The 17,925-nt window shown below is 38.7% G+C and overlaps 1 protein-coding gene across 3 annotated transcripts; it reads left to right on the plus strand.

Moving 5' to 3' along the window:
- The first annotated feature begins 616 nt into the window (after positions 1–616).
- On the plus strand, positions 617–13,758 carry srsf5a (serine and arginine rich splicing factor 5a). Of its 3 annotated transcripts, none has more exons than XM_041812592.1 (8): positions 617–741; positions 5,484–5,618; positions 5,708–5,778; positions 6,343–6,453; positions 7,743–7,812; positions 10,763–10,836; positions 10,919–11,023; positions 12,558–13,758. In XM_041812592.1, the coding sequence occupies exons 2-8, from the start codon at positions 5,493–5,495 to the stop codon at positions 12,895–12,897; spliced, it is 897 nt and encodes a 298-aa protein (XP_041668526.1). In that variant the 5' UTR covers positions 617–741; positions 5,484–5,492; the 3' UTR covers positions 12,898–13,758. The 3 variants fall into 3 exon arrangements, with proteins under 3 accessions (XP_041668526.1, XP_041668528.1, XP_041668527.1); XM_041812594.1 differs by having other exon boundaries at positions 12,561–13,758; XM_041812593.1 differs by having other exon boundaries at positions 620–741; positions 5,487–5,618.
- The last annotated feature ends 4,167 nt before the right edge of the window (positions 13,759–17,925 follow it).

Below are 17,925 nucleotides of genomic sequence, written 5' to 3' on the forward strand. Positions count from 1 at the left end.
CCTTAAATATACAACGTCCCATGTCTTGTTCGTGGGTATCGGGGACGTTTAAGTGTTAATGCAAAATAATATGTGTGATATTTTGAAAGCGAGGAGGGCAACGCATTCAACTGTGACCGGGCAATAATTATTAACTCTGGCAGAGAATGGCTAATCCCAAACTGGCAACATGAACAGCAGCGTTTCCTGTAAACATCTTGCGTTGCGTTCATGTACTCCTCAGATACTCGGATTTTACATAATAAAAGGGCGTCTTCGTAGTTTATACGCTTTTAGCCGGAAGGTAAAAGCTAAACATAGACACACACTGGAGACATGTTTAGATTTTTTTTATGAATTGTACGAAAAAAAAAACAATAAGTTGAATTGATCAATATTAACTGTGTTACACTTGAAATATAACCTAAATTATAGCCAAACGTGAAATAATAATAGGCTCTATAACCTAATTTGGTGCAACCTGTAATTTGAAAACATTATGACACCTTGTCTGTGTTAAGTGTGTCGGTTTCCCCCTAAGATTCCAGTCGTTTTCTAATTCTAGAGAGCCTCTACTGGCTGATTATCGTTTTCCCGATTATCAACGTATCACTGAATGCTGCGTCACTCCCCGTTGCTCCTTGGACTCGCTCGCCATTTTGATAAAACGCTGATCGTGGAGAGCTGGAGACAACTCTGTTGAAGTTGCAGCCGATCGACACGTTGTGAAGAAAAATCTTCGACACTGAGGAAGAAAACTTGGTAAGAAATTAAGTCGATGCTTTTAGAACAGCCACGCACTCAGATGAAACATTCAGCAGTAGTTAACCGCGGCTCTCCGACGTTATGTACTTATAAGTGGCCTTTAGCTGCTAGCTTAGCGAACCAGCTAGCTGCTGAAGTCGACCTCGAGGCGAGCAACAACCGTTGGGACTCACCGAGCAAGATATTCATCTGTTTGGAGTTTATTTTCTCTGAAAGCAGGGGTGTTAAATTGTGAAAACCTTTCCCCACGAACAATTTTCCAAGTAACGTTTCTCTTGAACGATTATCGAGTCCAGAGGGCGGTTAACCGACATAAATGAGACATATTTACATCACCACATTGTGTTCTCTAAGCTATCAGCTAGCTAGCTAAAGTTAGGCCCAAAACTTTGATCTTTTACAAAGCTAGATAACTTTGTCGATGTTTTTGATAGTACTTGATAAAAACTATTGAAGCCATACTATTCAGATGATGCACAATGTCGAAAGTGTCTTAAGAATTAAAAGTAAACATCTAGTTAATAAGTCATGTGACCAGCGGAGACTGAATCTAACAAAACTGCAAAAAAAATCCTGACACAGTGTCAGCGAATCGTTGCCAATGTCTGAATGCATTTTGGGCATCTTGCCTGCATTTTTCGACAAATAAAAACAGAAAATTTGCCAGTATTGGGTGTCTGACCAATACTTTATGATCGATGTATCTTGATTTTTTTTAAAAAAAATTCTTAACTCTGGAATGTTTGTTTGTATTTTTTTACAGATAGACCGATAAAATGAATGTAAATGCTTTACTTGCATTTTATTGCACACAAAACTAACGGGGTAAAGCACTGATTAAATTCAGAAAAGGAGGAAAAGAAGATGTTGTGGTTTTAAGTGTATCCTTTGGTTTTAAATGTCTGCAGCTGTTAAATCCATCCACAAAACAATGAATATTGAAATAGTTTTAGAATAACATTTGAGCTGTTTTACTTTCATAATTATTAGATATTTATGAAAAGGATAAGGTTGGCTGAAGTGCTGCAAAAATGACTAGATAAAGTGGTGAAAATAGGTTAGAGAGTAGCAAAAATAAGCGTTGGAGTGGCACAAAGGGGCAAAAATTGGTCTAAGAGGAGAAAAGAGGCAAAGAGTATCAAAAATTGTTTACAAATGACAAAAAATAGTGCAGAAAGCTGATGAAAGGGGGTTAAAAGTAGCAAAAATGGATAAAAGAATGTCAAAGGGGATAAAACATGCAGGAAAAGTGGTTTGAATGGGTTAAAAATGGCAAAAATTGTATTAAAGAGGCAAAAAATATCAAAAATTGGTTAAAAGTTGCAAAAATTGATGAGAAAATGTCATGAAAAGTGGTTAGAAAGTGGCAATAGAGGAGAAAAGTGGCAAAAATGGATAAGAGTGGCACAAAGGGGATAAACTATGCAGGAAAAGTGGGTCAAAAGGGGTTAAAATCTTGCAAAAAATGGTTTAAAGAGGCAAAAAAGTGTCAGAAAGGGCTCAAAAGTGTCTAAAATAGGTTAATACTGGTGCTAAATCACAGTTGTGGAGGGCTCATTCTCTGTTGTCAGGCCTGTCTCCTTGTGTCCTGCTGTGTTATAGATAATAGGGATAGATCTCACTGGTAATGCATAAAAAATTCCTGCGTTTTGAAAGAAAATAAAAATACTACTATAGTGATATTTCAGTCAGACCAAAATATTTATGTAATTTTTGTGTATTTGAAAGTCCGGCCCCCCAGAGTTTCTGTCGAGAATAAATCTGGCTCTTGTGCAAATGTACTTGATGACCCCAGTGGTAAAGTATTGAACATGGTATCAGCTCAAAATTACACCCTTATTTAACTGTTGCATAGTTTACTATTGCTTACAGAGGACTATAATGTGATGATTGACTGGTCAATCGATTCTAGTGGTTCCAAGCTAGTCGTAAATGGGGACACTAAATTTTAAGACTTTTTTTAAGTTAAGCATACAGTTTTATTTAAAGATGCAGTGCAGGAAACATTTGCATTATCAAATAGTCGGATTCAAGATTGCGATACTCACTTCTGGAGGCAACCATTGCTACCTGTGGAAATTTTCAAAAAGGTTTCTGCTATTGTCTCCCTTCTTGTTATGCTATAGAAACATGTAGGATGCAAACATCCAACATGGTGGACTCCATGGAAGGGACCCTCCTTATGTATGATTATAAGGCTCATTCTTAGTTTAAAAATAATATAGTCAGGTGATTAAACAATTATTTAGATTGGCCTGTTTTTATATGTTTTAATTTTAAGTTTGTTTGGGTGAACACTATTTAGCAAAATATTACACACTGCACCTTTAAGGAAAAGTGTTTCAGTTTGGAACCTAGATGAAACAAGGGGACGGACCAAAACATGCACAGTCACAGAAAAATGCACAGTCATAGAGGGACGTATCCTTTCAAACAGGGGTGTCACATCAGATTTAGGTCTAACCTGAGAGCCTACGAGGGTCAACACAACCTTAAACTGCCACACTCATCTTCACCAGTAATAAAATATGAAAAAACAAAAAACAGCACTGATGATAAATCATTAAGAAATTAAAAAAAAAAAAAGATATGTTTAAAAGCTCAAAATCTGAGATAAAAAGTCCTTTTTATTAGTTTAAAAGTTCAGGACACGGTATTAAAATTAGTAAAACAATGTAAATTAAGGTCAAATCAAAGTTAAAATTGAAATCTTGAGTTTAAAAGTTAAAATATGACATAAATTTTTGAATTGTTAGTCTGATAGGTCAAAATATGGGATTAAAAAGCCAAAGTTAGGAGTTGAAAATGTCAAAATATGAGCCAAAATTCAAAAATAATGACTTAAAAAGTTATAGATATAACTGAAATTTAAAATTGAGAATCTTAAAGGTCAAAATATGATATAAAAAGTCAAAATTAGGAATTTAAAATGTCAAATTTGAGAAAAATGTGAGATCATTCGTTTAAAAGGACAAAATATGGGATTAAAAAGCCAAACTAATGAGTTGAAAATGTAAAAATGTGACTTAAAACTTGAAATTAAGAATCTAAAAGATAAAAAATGACATATAAAGTCCAAATGAGTTGAAAAGGTCAAAACATGAAATAAAAAGTCAAAATCACAAGTTTGAGTCATAATCCTGAGATGCAAAATTGAAATTTTAAAATCACAAATGAATCTCTTTTTCCACTTTCCTGACTTTTTACTTAATTGTTCTTACTCCTTACTTTTCAGATTTTTATGGCTTCACAAGGATATTTTTAAATAAATAAAGTCAAGTTTACATTTTTATAAATCTGCAGACCTCATACTGGTGGGCCAGTTAGTAAGAAATATGATATGCTCTCACGGGCCAGATAAAACTGTCCACGGGCCTCGAGTTTGACAGCCCTGCTTTAGAATTAAGGACACCATAGGCTTGCTGCAAGCTTTGTAGGTACACATCTGCAATCCACTTTGGGGTCCAGATTCACCCGTTGAGACCCAAGGCTTTATTTGATACAATTGATGGTCCAGATAACAGACACTGTATTGTTTTTAGCAGGTGGTATGGTTAAATGTCCGAGTGTTTGTTGCACAATGTGCCTTTACAGTCAAGGCAAACCCAAACAGTACATTATGTAGACATTGCATAGATGCAGCAAGCTGCACCAAGAAGAGAAACTCCAAACAGTGAAGCATAATGAGGATTAGAAAGAGAGGCATTAAAAATAACTGAAAGAAACGCAACTATAAATGAATGTAGGTCAATAAGGAGTGTAAGCCATAAAAATAGGACAACACATGAAAGGCAGTCAAATAAAAATGGGCTATAAGGAAGGATTAGAAAATATGTAACTGATTCCTCAAACCTCATCCTCTAGCCACGTCTTTCTCAAATGGTGAAGCAAAAGCAGGTTTCTGTCAAAGCCTAGACTAGTTAAGGTCTATTTAAGGACCTTAAAAGGGCTCATATATTAACATTTCTGCAGTTTGACTCAAACCTAGATCAATAAGTGCTTAAAAAGTCAGCTGAAAAGTCTTGATCAGTTCTTAATCCAAAAGGGCAGGCTTTGGGAAAGACAAATATCTGAGTTTATGCAAAACAATTCAACAGCACCTCAATTTACCATGTGAGCTACATGTTGATGTTGAATTTGCACCTCTGTGTACCAGGTCCAAATTCCTTTTATGCCGTCATCATTCAGGGCATTGGAGCTTTGTGTTTAGTTGTTTGGTTACCTGCAGGGCTAAGTGTTGACTGGAGGCATTAGGGGATTATGAGTTTTAGACCTAGGAAAACAGATTGTGATTGAAACAATACTGAAACTGGTCCGACCAGATTTGCATGATCATTCAGCCTTGATCCTCTTTACTCAGTTTCAGTTGAGTTGCTTTCACCCTGGCTCTGCGTCAATGTGATACTTCTCTACGCTTTCATGACTGTAAAAGTTCATTTCACAGATAAGGAACTGATTTATACACTTTTTGAGATAAAATTAATGTAGGTATTTGGTTCTTCAGCCATCGTAAGACTTACTCCTGCACAGCGACAGAGCAATAAGACTGTGTATCTCATCAGTAACAGATCTGTTACTAATTAAGCTCTGAATGTGACTGTCACTCTGTGAAATGTCTAAAATTAAATTTTGGCAGAGCAGAAGTTAACATGCTGTCCTTCAATCATCAAACATTAAACCATATTTACTCCTTGTTTTTCTATTTCCTGTTTAATGTTAACCAGGTTTTCTTTTCTCAGCAGATAATAATGAGTGGTTGTCGCATCTTCATCGGCCGCCTGAGCCCGCACGCCAGAGAGCGAGACGTGGAGAAGTTTTTCAAAGGATACGGACGGATTAGAGAAATCAACCTGAAGAATGGATTTGGCTTTGTGGTAAGCCTGTTTTTTCCCACACTGTCAGTAATGTGGTCTGGTTATATCCTGACTTCGGTCAATAACCTCTTTGTTTTCTGTCTCCTCAGGAATTTGATGACCACAGAGATGCAGACGATGCTGTGTACGAGCTAAATGGAAAAGAACTGTGCAGTGAACGGTAATAAAATAATCTTTAGATGTTTTCTTTGTGGTCTGATCCCCTTAATCCAGCATGCTCACAGACACTTAACAGCAAATCTCTAAGCAAAGCAGCACAGAAGCCACTGTATGGTGAGCTAATGCTTCAGACATTTCACTGTTCCTCTGGGAAAACGATTTCTCAATGATTGTAGCGTTACAGACCTCCTATGTGTCTGTTATTATGGTCTGCTATATATTTATATTTGAATGCAGCTTTTACACTATGAGTAAGAAAATATACCCACATTGCAGTAAAGTCAGCAGCAGATTTACTGGCATGAATCATTTTTCACCATGGGTGTCTTTGATGAATCACTGCAGTGTTTCTGTTTACTGTGAAGCAGCAGCGCTGATGTATTTCATAGTGTATATCTGCCCCTTTAACCTCAACTGTAATCTAATTACTGATTCGTCAGCTCCCTCACAGCTGTAACAACACTGCTGTACATCTCTGACTAACATCCCACAGGCCACACGTTTGGGTTTGAATTCATTCTCCCTCAGCAGGTTTTATCTGAAGGATTTCTCCCTCTCCTTTCAGGGTCACGATTGAGCATGCTCGCTCCAGAAGAGGAAGAGGTGGCGGACCTGGAATGGGTCGTTTCGGTGGAGGTGGTGGCTATCGTTCATCCCGCCCAGCTCCTGGATCCAGGTACTTTAAAATGTGCCACAGGAAAACCTCTCATGGAAGTTTGAAGCTCTCAGTCAACCAAAAAATTCAGCACTTCTGAACTGGTACCAGAGGGTTCTTCAGGTCTGAACAGGCCTGCTTATAGATTAGCCTGGGCCCCTTTAAAACCCAGAGGATGATATCAATGCATGTGTGTTAGACCAATAGCATTGGTGCTAGCTAGTATTCTGGCTAACAGTTACTTCATTTTGGAGTTGAGAAGTGTGTTAAACTGTTTTTTTGGGTTCTGATGTTGGAATTATTTATTCATGCTACTTTTTAAACCCTTTTCAATATGTTCTCTGCTCATTTTTACTTCCTCTTTTATTAAATTTCTATCCATTTTTACTGTTCTTTTCCCTTTTCAACTTTTTTTTGCCACTTTTGACATATTGTTGTCTTTTTAACATCAGTTTTCCCAACTTTTTTGCCACTTTAAACCAATTTTTGCAGTTTTTAACCTGTTTTGCAGGTTTTCAGTCTTTTTTGCCACTTTAAACCCATTATTGTTTTTTTGCAAGTTTTTTGGCCAGTGTTCTTCCACTTTTGCCACTTGGTGCCCATTTTACCACTTTTTTGCCCCCTCTTAATCCATTTGTGCCTCTTTTTTGCCCTTTTATGCCACCTTTCGCCCATGCTTGGCTCTGCTTTTTGCCAATTTTAACCAATTTATGCTGCTTTTTGCCTATGTTTTCTCTTCTTTCCACTACTTTGTAGTTATTTTCCATTAAATGTCTCTACTGCTTTCTGGCAACCTGCGTTAGTTCACATCCTGGCTTAGCTTGAAGTCTGACATTACTTTCCAAATGGTTGAATTTTATGCATCCATCCACATTCCTATCATTACCAATAAAAAGGTAATTCTGTTAAAAGAAAAGGAGTTCACATTTGGAAAAAAAAAGCCATATTTGCTCTACAGCATGAATTAAAAAATAATTTTTCTTTCTTTGGTTAGAAAGGTTATCATTCAGGTTAAAAATAAAATACAGTTATCACAGCCTAACTTGACAGTGGACAATGATTTTGCTGGCCTCCATGTTTGGCCCCAGTTTGGCTAGGCCCCAGAAAACTCCCCTTTACACCCCCTTGGTTCTGAAATAGCCTTCTGGCTTTATACTCAGATGTTGAGATCTGGACCCCAGTTGAACAGCAATACTACTAAATATTTAGTTATTAGGTTCACAGGTCCATCAGTTTACAGTTGAATGAGTGGTCTCAGGGTTAAGTTAACTTTTGCACTAAGACTCCTTCCTTTGCTGTTGCTTGAACAGGTATGGCCCTCCTGTGCGGACAGACCACAGACTCATTGTGGAGAATCTCTCCTCACGGATCAGCTGGCAGGTAACGGATCATTTGAAATGATGTCTCTCATTACGTAGGCTTTAAATAAATGTATAGTCCCTTTCATATCTTTATAAAGCAGCCTTTTTTTTTAACTGGCGGATGGATTTTTCTATAGTTGGATTTTAAAAAGTCATAGTTAATTGGCCAACAACCATGAAAAGCCCTATTTTATTTCTCTTTACCTCCATCTTTATTTTGGTTCCAGACAAAAGCTCAATTTACTGCTGCTGATGGGCATTTGAACTAAAAACATTTAACTACTTTTTAACAGCTGCTCTGATTTCTCAGAGGTGACTGCACATCCTCCATGGAGGTGTCAAAAGTTTGTAGCGCCCTCTCCTGGTTATTTTTTTTCTGAATAGTGTCCATTTGGTGCCTCTCCTTACACGCAGTTGCCGCCGGTCTAAAGTCTTGGCTGGGCCCCGTAGCGGGTGAAAGTGGTCTAGCGCAGGATACGGTAGCCTTAGGAGGTCCGTAGCCACAGTCTGGAGGTTCTGTGGGCTGGCATCCCCGACTGCTGTAACCCCCCTCAAATCCAGGGTCCCTACACTCTCCCGTTTGGGTCTTTTTCTGTTGCTGATGGAGCTGGGGGGGGTGTTGAGTCGGGCGCACACCCCTCCCCCTACTTGCTCTCTGGTGGTTCCTTACTTGTGGAGGCCGGATGCTGAGTCAAGGCCGAGGTCGTTTCTCAAGGGCTTAACACTGCATTGGTTCCCATTTGGTTTTTGGACAAGTGGCTCTATGCTAATATCTTCCTGGGTTTGGAGCGGTAAGTAGCATAAAACTCATGTGATTGGGTTTGCTCAGGGTCGGGGGGATAGGGGGTGTAGAACCAGTTTCACTATGAAAATACTTAGACAAATAATTTTAGAGGTCATATTAAGAAAGAAAAGAAGCCATAGGGCAGACACAGTGTTTAAGAAGTGGACACAGGCAGCACAACATCAGCCATGATGAGGCTTTAGCTCTCACCAGTTTGTTTGTTTTAAGCCACACGCTGATGAGGGAAAGAAACTTGAGCAAATAAAGTCAGACACATCAGCAACTTTGGGAAACCTGTTTGTTAAAGGCAGGGAGTGGCATCTGGGTGGAGCAGAAGTGGCTGATTCTCATGGATCACTATAATTCTCAATGTATTTATCTAGTAGTCCCAAAGATGTCAGTGAAAATTAGACTCACTTGGCTTAACCTCCAATTTCCACATACAGCAGCCGCATCAATACCCGTCGATCAGAGAGCTCCAGAAGAGGAAGTCACAATCGTACAATATCTGGTTCTTTCAAAATACAACATAATGCACAGACTCCCGATCGTAAATCATCACTTTATCAACATTATTTCTCATCTTGCAGCGAGAGCAAAGGGTCACCAAGAGGTCAGTGGGTCACAGAGCTACAACGGTGCCATTGATGAGGAAAAGTTAATTTTTGGGGATATTTAGCCAAAGAATTTTGCATAAAACCACAGATCCTTAAAGCAAACATTAACCTTTTAACTTTCTTGGGTACTAACCCCATGGTGGATGCAATAATATCATGGACTTGTACCGGAAAGGATGATAAATTAAGCCCTAAAGGTAAAATATTCTGCAGTGCAGCGCTCTAGACTTGCTTTCAGTGGGCGAGGTCGCTCGCTTTCGGTCAGAGCAAACCCGCTGCGCTTCGGTGGGCAGCGCAGTCCTATGTGGAAACTGGAGGTAAGACCTTTGGGCGGGTACTCTATACTCAAAAGGCATGAATCCGTTATCACACAGGGAAGAATGACACGTGGGTGTTTATTACTTTAATTCTTGTTAAATGTTTTTAAAAGTTAACAGGTAGTACTACCAAACAGTAGAGGAATAACCTGGAACTTCACTCTTAGCCCACAATTCCACCAGCTGCTTGCTGGGTCCATCACTGTTTCAGTTTTACTCAATGAGAGTGCTCCCACCAGCTCCACTATGTTGTGTCTCTGCTCTATCTTGCAGAGACACAAAGTACTCTGGTGTCTTGGTCACCAAGACAGTTCAGGAGAAGGTGCAGGTTAACCCTCTTGATCCAAAACCAAAATTGTTTCTGAAGATCCAAGTATGCCTGTGGCTTATAGCACATGTTCAAACAGCTGCAGTAGCTGGTTCAAACCAGAAAAGCTCAATGTTTCCTGCAGAGTTCCTGCAGCTAGGTCAGATCGAGGTTGAGCCATGTTCTTACAACAAACTGCACCTGCAGCCAACGTAAGCGCACCTTAACCTACCTTTAAAGCTCTCTCGGTTCAGTTGTTTTGTCTGCTCTAGGATTTAAGTGACTGTCTTCATACCAGCACAAATAAACCAAAATTGGCATTTTTAAAAATGAATATCTGTATTGAAAATGACTAAAAAAAAGTAGAGACTGAGACAATATGGAGGAATTAGGCTCACGTCAAGGTAAAAATTGGTACAGTTGCTCCTTGCTGGCCAGTCAGAACGAATGTTGGTTTGAGGTACTTCACAGATCTGCGAGCTATGTCCACTTCTTATATACAGTCTGTCCTCCGGGTATGACACTTGTCTTCTTCCCCAACAAACCCTGCATTAACTCATAGAAGAGAGCATCAGGTTTAACACTAGATATTCTTAGCTGTATGACTAATCAGGTGTCTCAGTGTGGTGGTCAATTTGCTTAATGCTTACCAGACAAAAACAAATAAATGTAAGTGAATTTGTGGAGCCAGTTTTAGGGACTTTAAGCGGTTTAGGTTAGGCAGCACTTGTCCAGACAGAACACTACAGCGGCTCTTTGTTTACATGCCCTCCACTGAAATATGACTCCATCGCTAAGTGACTAAAAGTCAGTGTTAGTCGAGTTTGAGTGTCTGCTGGTGTCTTGCTGCCTGCTCACTTCTCTCCCTGCAGGTCTGAAAAGGCTCTCACTGACACCTCAGGTTCGATTCTGCCTCACTAATCCTACATTGTGCTTTGAAACAGGACCTGAAAGACTTGATGAGAAAAGCAGGTGAGGTTACCTTTGTGGACGCCCACAGGACCAAGAAAAATGAAGGGTGAGTTTCCTCTCCAGCTGTCAGACTTCAATGAATTCATCTGTGGAGAGGGTTGGTTATGAACGTTCCTTCTTCGTTGCAGAGTGGTCGAGTTTGCATCCCGCAGTGACATGAAGAACGCCATCGCCAAGCTTGACGGGACAGAGCTGAACGGACGCAAGCTGAAGCTGTTTGAGGACAGCAGAGGGTGAGATATGAGAGAACGCTTTCAAACCACTGGTCCTGAATATAAACATGGAAACAGACGAATGCAGCATCATGAAACTAGTTAAACTCAGATATCAGAAACAGGTTTGCTTAGCATTAAAGGTAGATGCTCAGGGGAACAGATTTAAGGGCTCAGTTACTCACCTGTACCTGTAAGGTGTGTTAGTGCTAGCATTTTAGGAGAGGTCTATCTGAGTTTGCATCTGCGAGAAGAGAATGGTTCAAAGTTTAAAATGTAACTACTTGAACTCACATTTTTGTGTTTTTATACAAGGCAGATATGACGCCAATGAAAAATTAACTTTTTAGGTTAAACTTTTGTACCCAAAAAAAGTAATGAGAATTTGATTGTAGGAATTCAGAGTTAAAATTCAGAATTTTAAGGGGGGGTGGGGGGTCTAAATTCAGATTCAAAGGTCAGAAATTTGCAAAAACAGAGATAAAAGAAAGTCAGAATCCTTTCTCAGCATTCTGACTTTTATGGCTTAAAAAAGTCAAAGCATTGGCGTAGCTTTTTTGTCCCCCAGAAATTTGACATAAATCTGCGAATTTGGACATTTCTCCCTCAGAAATCTTTTTTTTTTTCTTTAAAAAGCTGACTTTAATCTCTGAATTTGATTTATTTATTTCCATTTTAAATCCCAAAATAATGACTTTATTCAGATATGCTTCTTTATGTGGAGAAGTCTTTTTTTTTACGTTTTATTAGATTTTTTTAAACAGTTGTCTTAGATTTTGTTTGGTTTTTCAAATGATTGTCTTAGATTTTTTTTTTACATTTTATTAGATTTTTTTTTAACTATTGTCTTGGATTTTTTTTTTTATAATTGTCTTAGATTTTGGGTTTTTTTATGTTTGAATAGAATTTTTATTTAACAATTACCTTAGATTTTTTTTGTTTTTTAATGGTTGTCTTAGATTTTTTTTTTAAATTGTCTTCGATATGGTTTGGGTTCTTTTTATAATTGTCTTAGATTTTGGAGTTTGACTGTTTTTCATTCTTCCAAATTCTGACTTTTTCAGAAATTTGTCTTTAGTCTTGGAATTCCAACTTTTTTCCGTAGAATTCGGACATTAACACATTGATTCTTATTTTTCCCCAGAACTCTGACTGTAATCTCTGAATGCGGTTTTTTTGTTTGTTTGTTTTTGTCGAATCATGACTTAAATCTTGTAACTCTGCCCTTTTTAAGAATTCTGACTTTTTTTCCTCAAAATAAAGAGATATATGTTTTTCATAATTATGATAAACCTAAAAGGAAAGTTATCGTTCAGTATGGAGATGTTTAGGACAGCTTAACACATAACAGGTTCTCACCCTTTCGTAATGAAGGAGCAGCCTTCATTTTACTTTTACTTTAGAATAGAATAGATAGAATAGTTCGTGCCTTTCATTTGGAATGGCTCAGAGTTGTGTTGAGGTCTTACTCCACTGTATCTGTTATTTCTGAGCGTCACAGTTAAATGATTTGATTCCAAAGAATGACCATTAAGGATGTTTTTCTCTCTTTTAGCAGTCGGAGCAAGAGCCGCTCCCGCTCCCGCAGCTACTCCCGCTCAAAGAGCCGCTCCAGAAGCCGCAACCGTTCCAGGAGCCGCTCAAGATCCGCCAGCCGCACCCCAGAGAGAAGGTCATCAGGCGGGGGCAAGGCCGCCGACAGATCCCCCTCCAGATCCAAGTCCCGTTCAAAGTCTCGTTCCAAGTCCCGCTCAAAGTCCCGCTCCAGGTCTCGCTCCCGTTCTCCAGCTCCCGCTCAGACCACACAGTCTCGCTCCCGTTCCCGCTCCCGATCCCACTCCCGTTCTCGATCCCACTCCCGTTCCCGCTCCGCCTCAGCAGACAGCAAACACTGAGATGAGTCAGAGACTGACGAGGCTCAGCATTGCCTCAGAGGTGGTACGTGGTTTTTCTTTTTTTTTTTTTTTTAAGGGGTGGATCGCTTTTTACATTTTTCTTTAAATAAGATGGTTATCGTGCCCACATCCTCTTGGATTTCTTATTAAATTCTTTTCATTACTTTCAACATGTCTCAATAAGAGAAAAAACAACATGGCTTCCTGTTAATCAATGATTTGAACATTTCTCTCTTAAAAATCCCCCTAATGTGATCGTTTTTTTGTCATTTTGAGTGTCAGGAAACTCCTGCAGCGCCCCAGCTGTCCGCCTTGTATTGATTCCATCCACTCGTCTGAGCCTCTCCTGAGTGGAGAGTTCCCAGGTCATGGAGGTTTTTTTTTTTTTTGTTTGTTTCTGTCACTCTGAACGTCGGCGTTTCTGTTTGAACACGAGCAAGCTCCTGGCATTTCCGTGAAACTGTGATTCTGCTTTTCCGCATGTGTTGCATTCACTGCCCTGATGTGTAACGTAAAATACAAACATCTGCTGGTGGTTTATTTCTCATATTTTCAATTTGGAATCCGGCATTAGTTGTGACTTTTTTTTACGATGCTGTTTCAGGACATTGTCTCGTAGATTTTTGTTTTCTCTGATTTTGTGAACTTTATTTTCAGTCCTGCATTTGTGTGGCGTCAAGTTTCTGAACATCAAACTTCTTTATCAGCAGAACAATGTCTGTTAAGTTAATTTACAAATAAAACACTCACTATTTTCATGTTGTTTTTTTAGTTAAGATTTTTTAATTATTGTGAATGTGTGGGGCTCTCATACATGTCCAATAAAATCTGCAGTTTAATCAATAAAGCTTTCTCAAACTATGTTGTCTCCATTCATCATCTTTCCTTGTGTTTCTGTTAATCTTTTTCCTACCTTTATTTTTAGCATCTTATGAAGAAGATAGGTTAAAAGAAATGAAAGTTCTGAATCTAAACTTGATTATTTAAATTAAAACAAAAAGAGGCTGTCAAATACATGAAATAAATGTTGCAGCCTGACGCTACAAGAAAAAAAACTATTTGTTCTCACTGACCTACACTCAAAGTGAAAGCAGAATGACTTTTGCAGATGCATCAAAAATGAAAACTAAAAATATCACATTAGTCACTTCTACCCTTCTACTTCTACCCTTTTTAGTTTTAGTCGACAAAAACAAGACATTTTAGTCTAGTTTTGGTCCATAAAATTCCTTACGTTTTAGTCTTTACTTTTAGTCCAAGCATTTATTTTCTTGCCTAAATCTGGTACCGAGTCATGGTAGTGTGTTCTATGCCAAACCTGGGGTCCCTGCTTTCTACAGCTGAGAGGCAGAATAGCTAGCGCAGTTGTTTTTTGTTAGATTTATCACCAGTAGAGAAATAAAACAGATATTGAATGTCTGACGAAAACTACACTACTCTACTTAGTCTAGTTTAAGTCATCTTGACGAAAACTAAACTTACTTTAGGCAGTTTTAGTCATCCAAGATCTATTTTTGTTAGTCTAGTTTTCGTCATGGGGAAAAAAAGCTCTCTACAAACATTTTTAGTTATAGTTTTGGTCAACGAAATTAACACTGCTCTATAGAAGGTCTCACAGCTAACAATGATATCAGAGCAGAAACCAAGCCATGAGGTCAAAGGAACAGTAGAGCTCAGAGAAAGGATTGTTGGACCAACAAGGACTCTCTCAAGAGTTGGTCGCCCAGCCAAACTGAGGGGGGTCAGAACCTGATGGTCACTGACAGAGCTCCAGAGATCTTGTGTGGAGATGGGACAAAGTTCCAGAAGGACAACCATCATTAAAGCCTTCACACAGATATACCCATAGACATAAGCAAACGCCTCATTGACTGTGTTTACCCGCTGCCACTATACATAAATGCAAGCCAATGAGGGATGAAGAATTTTCTGATTAGAAAACACACTCGTTTACATTTAAGTGATGGTAATGAGTCGTTTGTAAATAAAGTGGTTTACAGGTATATTATTTTGTTATTTAAATTATTCAAAATGACTATCAGAGAGCCAAAAATGTAGATAATTCAAGCATTAATAAACTACAACTGGGGGTGCATCTGTGTTTCTTACTTTTTAGAACTTAAATGACACATACTGTACATGTCCATAGAATATTTTAGTAAATTATTAGATTCACAATAACATGACTTGGTTAAGTTACTATACAGTATATATCTTATAATAACAATAGTATTCTGTATCTATACAGTTACATTGTTTATTTGGATACTTTCTTCTTTCTTTCTAATATGTTTTACTGACAGCGATCAAGTCATCCTTCTCTGCTGGAAACAAAATAACCGTTAGGCAAAACGTTAAAAAGCTAGCTTTACCGCAGATATTAATCCACTTAACAACAATGTTAGGGAAACTGGCTCAAAATGTGTCGGTATTCTAGCTAAATACGATGAAAACAGCTGTTTAATTTACCCATGAAATGTTATTTCACGCGATCTTGTCTCTTCTGTGCATCTATTAGTGCAGACCCACACAGCACAGGAGTGAGGCATCTTGCCCAGGAATGCCTCTGGCAAAAAGGCGGCGGCGTTGACGTACGGCCCACTGGCCAATGCGGCGTCTACGTATTTTATGTCTATGTATATACCTGCCCCTGAGACCTGAGGACCCTAGAAGCCTAGCTGCTGTTACAGACTGTCTACATGATGTCAACTGTTGGATGGCTCTGAATTTTCTTCAACTCAAGAACTCAAAATCAGAAATAATACTATTTAACATTCAAAACTCCACTCAGCTCATACAGTCCAATCTCAGTACCCTCTCAGAAAATGTCAGACCCACAGCCAGAAATCTTGGAGAAATATTTGATTCAGACCTCACCTTCACATCCCATATCAGTAAAGTTGTCCAGGCATGTTTTTTCCACATCCAAACCATCACCAAAATAAAATCAGAACTCACCGAGTCAGACCTTGAAAACCTCATCCATGCCTTCATCTTCTCCAGACTCGATTACTGCAACTCTCTTCTCTCCAACATCTGTCAAAAATCACATCACACCTATTTTAGCAACCTCACACTGGCTCACTGTATGTTTTACAATTGATTTTAAGATTTTACTCATCACTTTTAAAGCACGAAGGGCCTGGCTCCAAGTTTCCTAACAGGACTTCTAACTCCCTACAAGCCAGGCCGCGCCCTTAGATCCTCAGGCGGGGACTACAGGTCATTCCAAAGTCGAGGCTCAAAGACCCCGTAAAGTGAAAATACTATAAATCTGTGTTTAGGTTTGTTGTATGACAGGTCAATGTGTTATGAACCACCAGGTCAAATTGCAGTCAAATAAAACATCTCCAAGTTTATAAAATTAAGCTTGAAAATCATGAAAAGTGAGGCAGTAAAATCTGCTCCAGGATAGTGTGGGCGTGTCTGTTGAATGAGCCAAAGCCACGCAAACTCAGGAGAAATACGAGGAAAGCTCTCACACTATAGAGTGGTGCAGTCGTGACGTAATTTTGTTGGCAAACCTGGAAGTTCGCGTTGCTTTGGTTCCCTCAGCGTCGAGCCTGTGGGATTTTTCAATGTTTTTTTGGATTATTGCTGAAAATAAGCTCTGTGTCCAGTAAAAGTTTATGAAACTTACATGTTTTGTTCATAAAGATAATCTTAACGAAATGATAATATAAGCGTCATATCTGGTTTGTTAATCTGACGAAAGTAAAAAGCTAACGTCATGCTGTATTGAACTACAACACAGTCAACTGAATTTAGCGTCATCACACGCAGATACAAGTGAACGGCGGGCTCTGTTTCTGCACTTCGGAGGATGACGTATAGTGTTCCTGACTATCTCTTTAGTCCTTGTTAGCTGTCTTTTGGCAACCACATTTATTAAGATGTGAAAAGATACACAATTCAAAGGTGGGGCACGTTTCAGATTTATTTTATGTTGTAGGATAAAAGGTTAAACTCTCTTGAGCTTGTGTTCACCACAGACCTTATTTCAGGAATTTACCCGAAAACTCATTCAAAAATCCCAGAGACTTTCAGACGAGGGAACAGGAAGTGCTAAAATGCTAACTCACTTCCTCGTTTTAGGACTCATAGCCTGCCTCTTAACCTTTCGTTGACCTCAGAAGAAGAGAAAGTCTGTAGTCTTGGTTTCCCCTTTTTTCTTGAATCTTACATATCTGGGTTTTGACGATGTCTTTCCAACTTGACATGGTTTTGTGTTTATAATGTTCCTCTGGGTTTTTATGATGTTGGAGTTACATTGCTGGCTGAGTTTTTCATGGGTTCTTCTGTTGTCAGGGTTTTGTCTTTGATGCTTTGTTGTAATTGTAATTCTGCTTATTGTCAAAGCATTTTGTAAACCTCTGTTTTAAAGGTGCTATACAAATAAAGTTTATTGTTATTGGTGGGGATGCTGACAAGCATCCACACTATTGATATCCACGTCGGCCATTTTGTTTATTATTATTCCTCTTCTTCCGCGCCGGCTATCTCCTCCTTCATACTTTGTCCTATCGACACCATTCAAACTTCAAAAAATCACATTTCTCCGCCATTCGACTGCTATGACTTTTCTCATTTCTAACTTTTATAATTTTTAAAGTATTTAACTTTGTTTGACAATGTTAAGCAGATGGCAGCAATTTCACTAAATCTGCCCTTTTTTCCAGTGCTCATAACTTTGGGTCCCCTTGGGCTATTTTCACTATTTTACTCTCATACACTTCAGCTTCTTGTGTAGAATTTTGCGAACTATAATACTCTTTTCTACTATTTATACTTTTTGAACTATCATGCTTTTTGCTGATCAAACTTTTTCAAAATTTTGGCTCTCTCAGACGTTTTAGAGTGAGACTTAGAGTGATGACATCACCGCCAGAGTGAGAAACAGACTCTTCAAAACTAGAGGCAGCTCTGCGAACAAACTGCTCTCCTGAGACAAATATTGGCTCCAGAGAAATAATTTTAACAGCAAAATGTAGCTACACGTCTCCTCTTGCTCACAAAAAAGATTTGAGG

This window comes from Cheilinus undulatus, linkage group 18, assembly GCF_018320785.1.
Source record: "Cheilinus undulatus linkage group 18, ASM1832078v1, whole genome shotgun sequence".
NCBI lineage: Eukaryota > Metazoa > Chordata > Actinopteri > Labriformes > Labridae > Cheilinus > Cheilinus undulatus.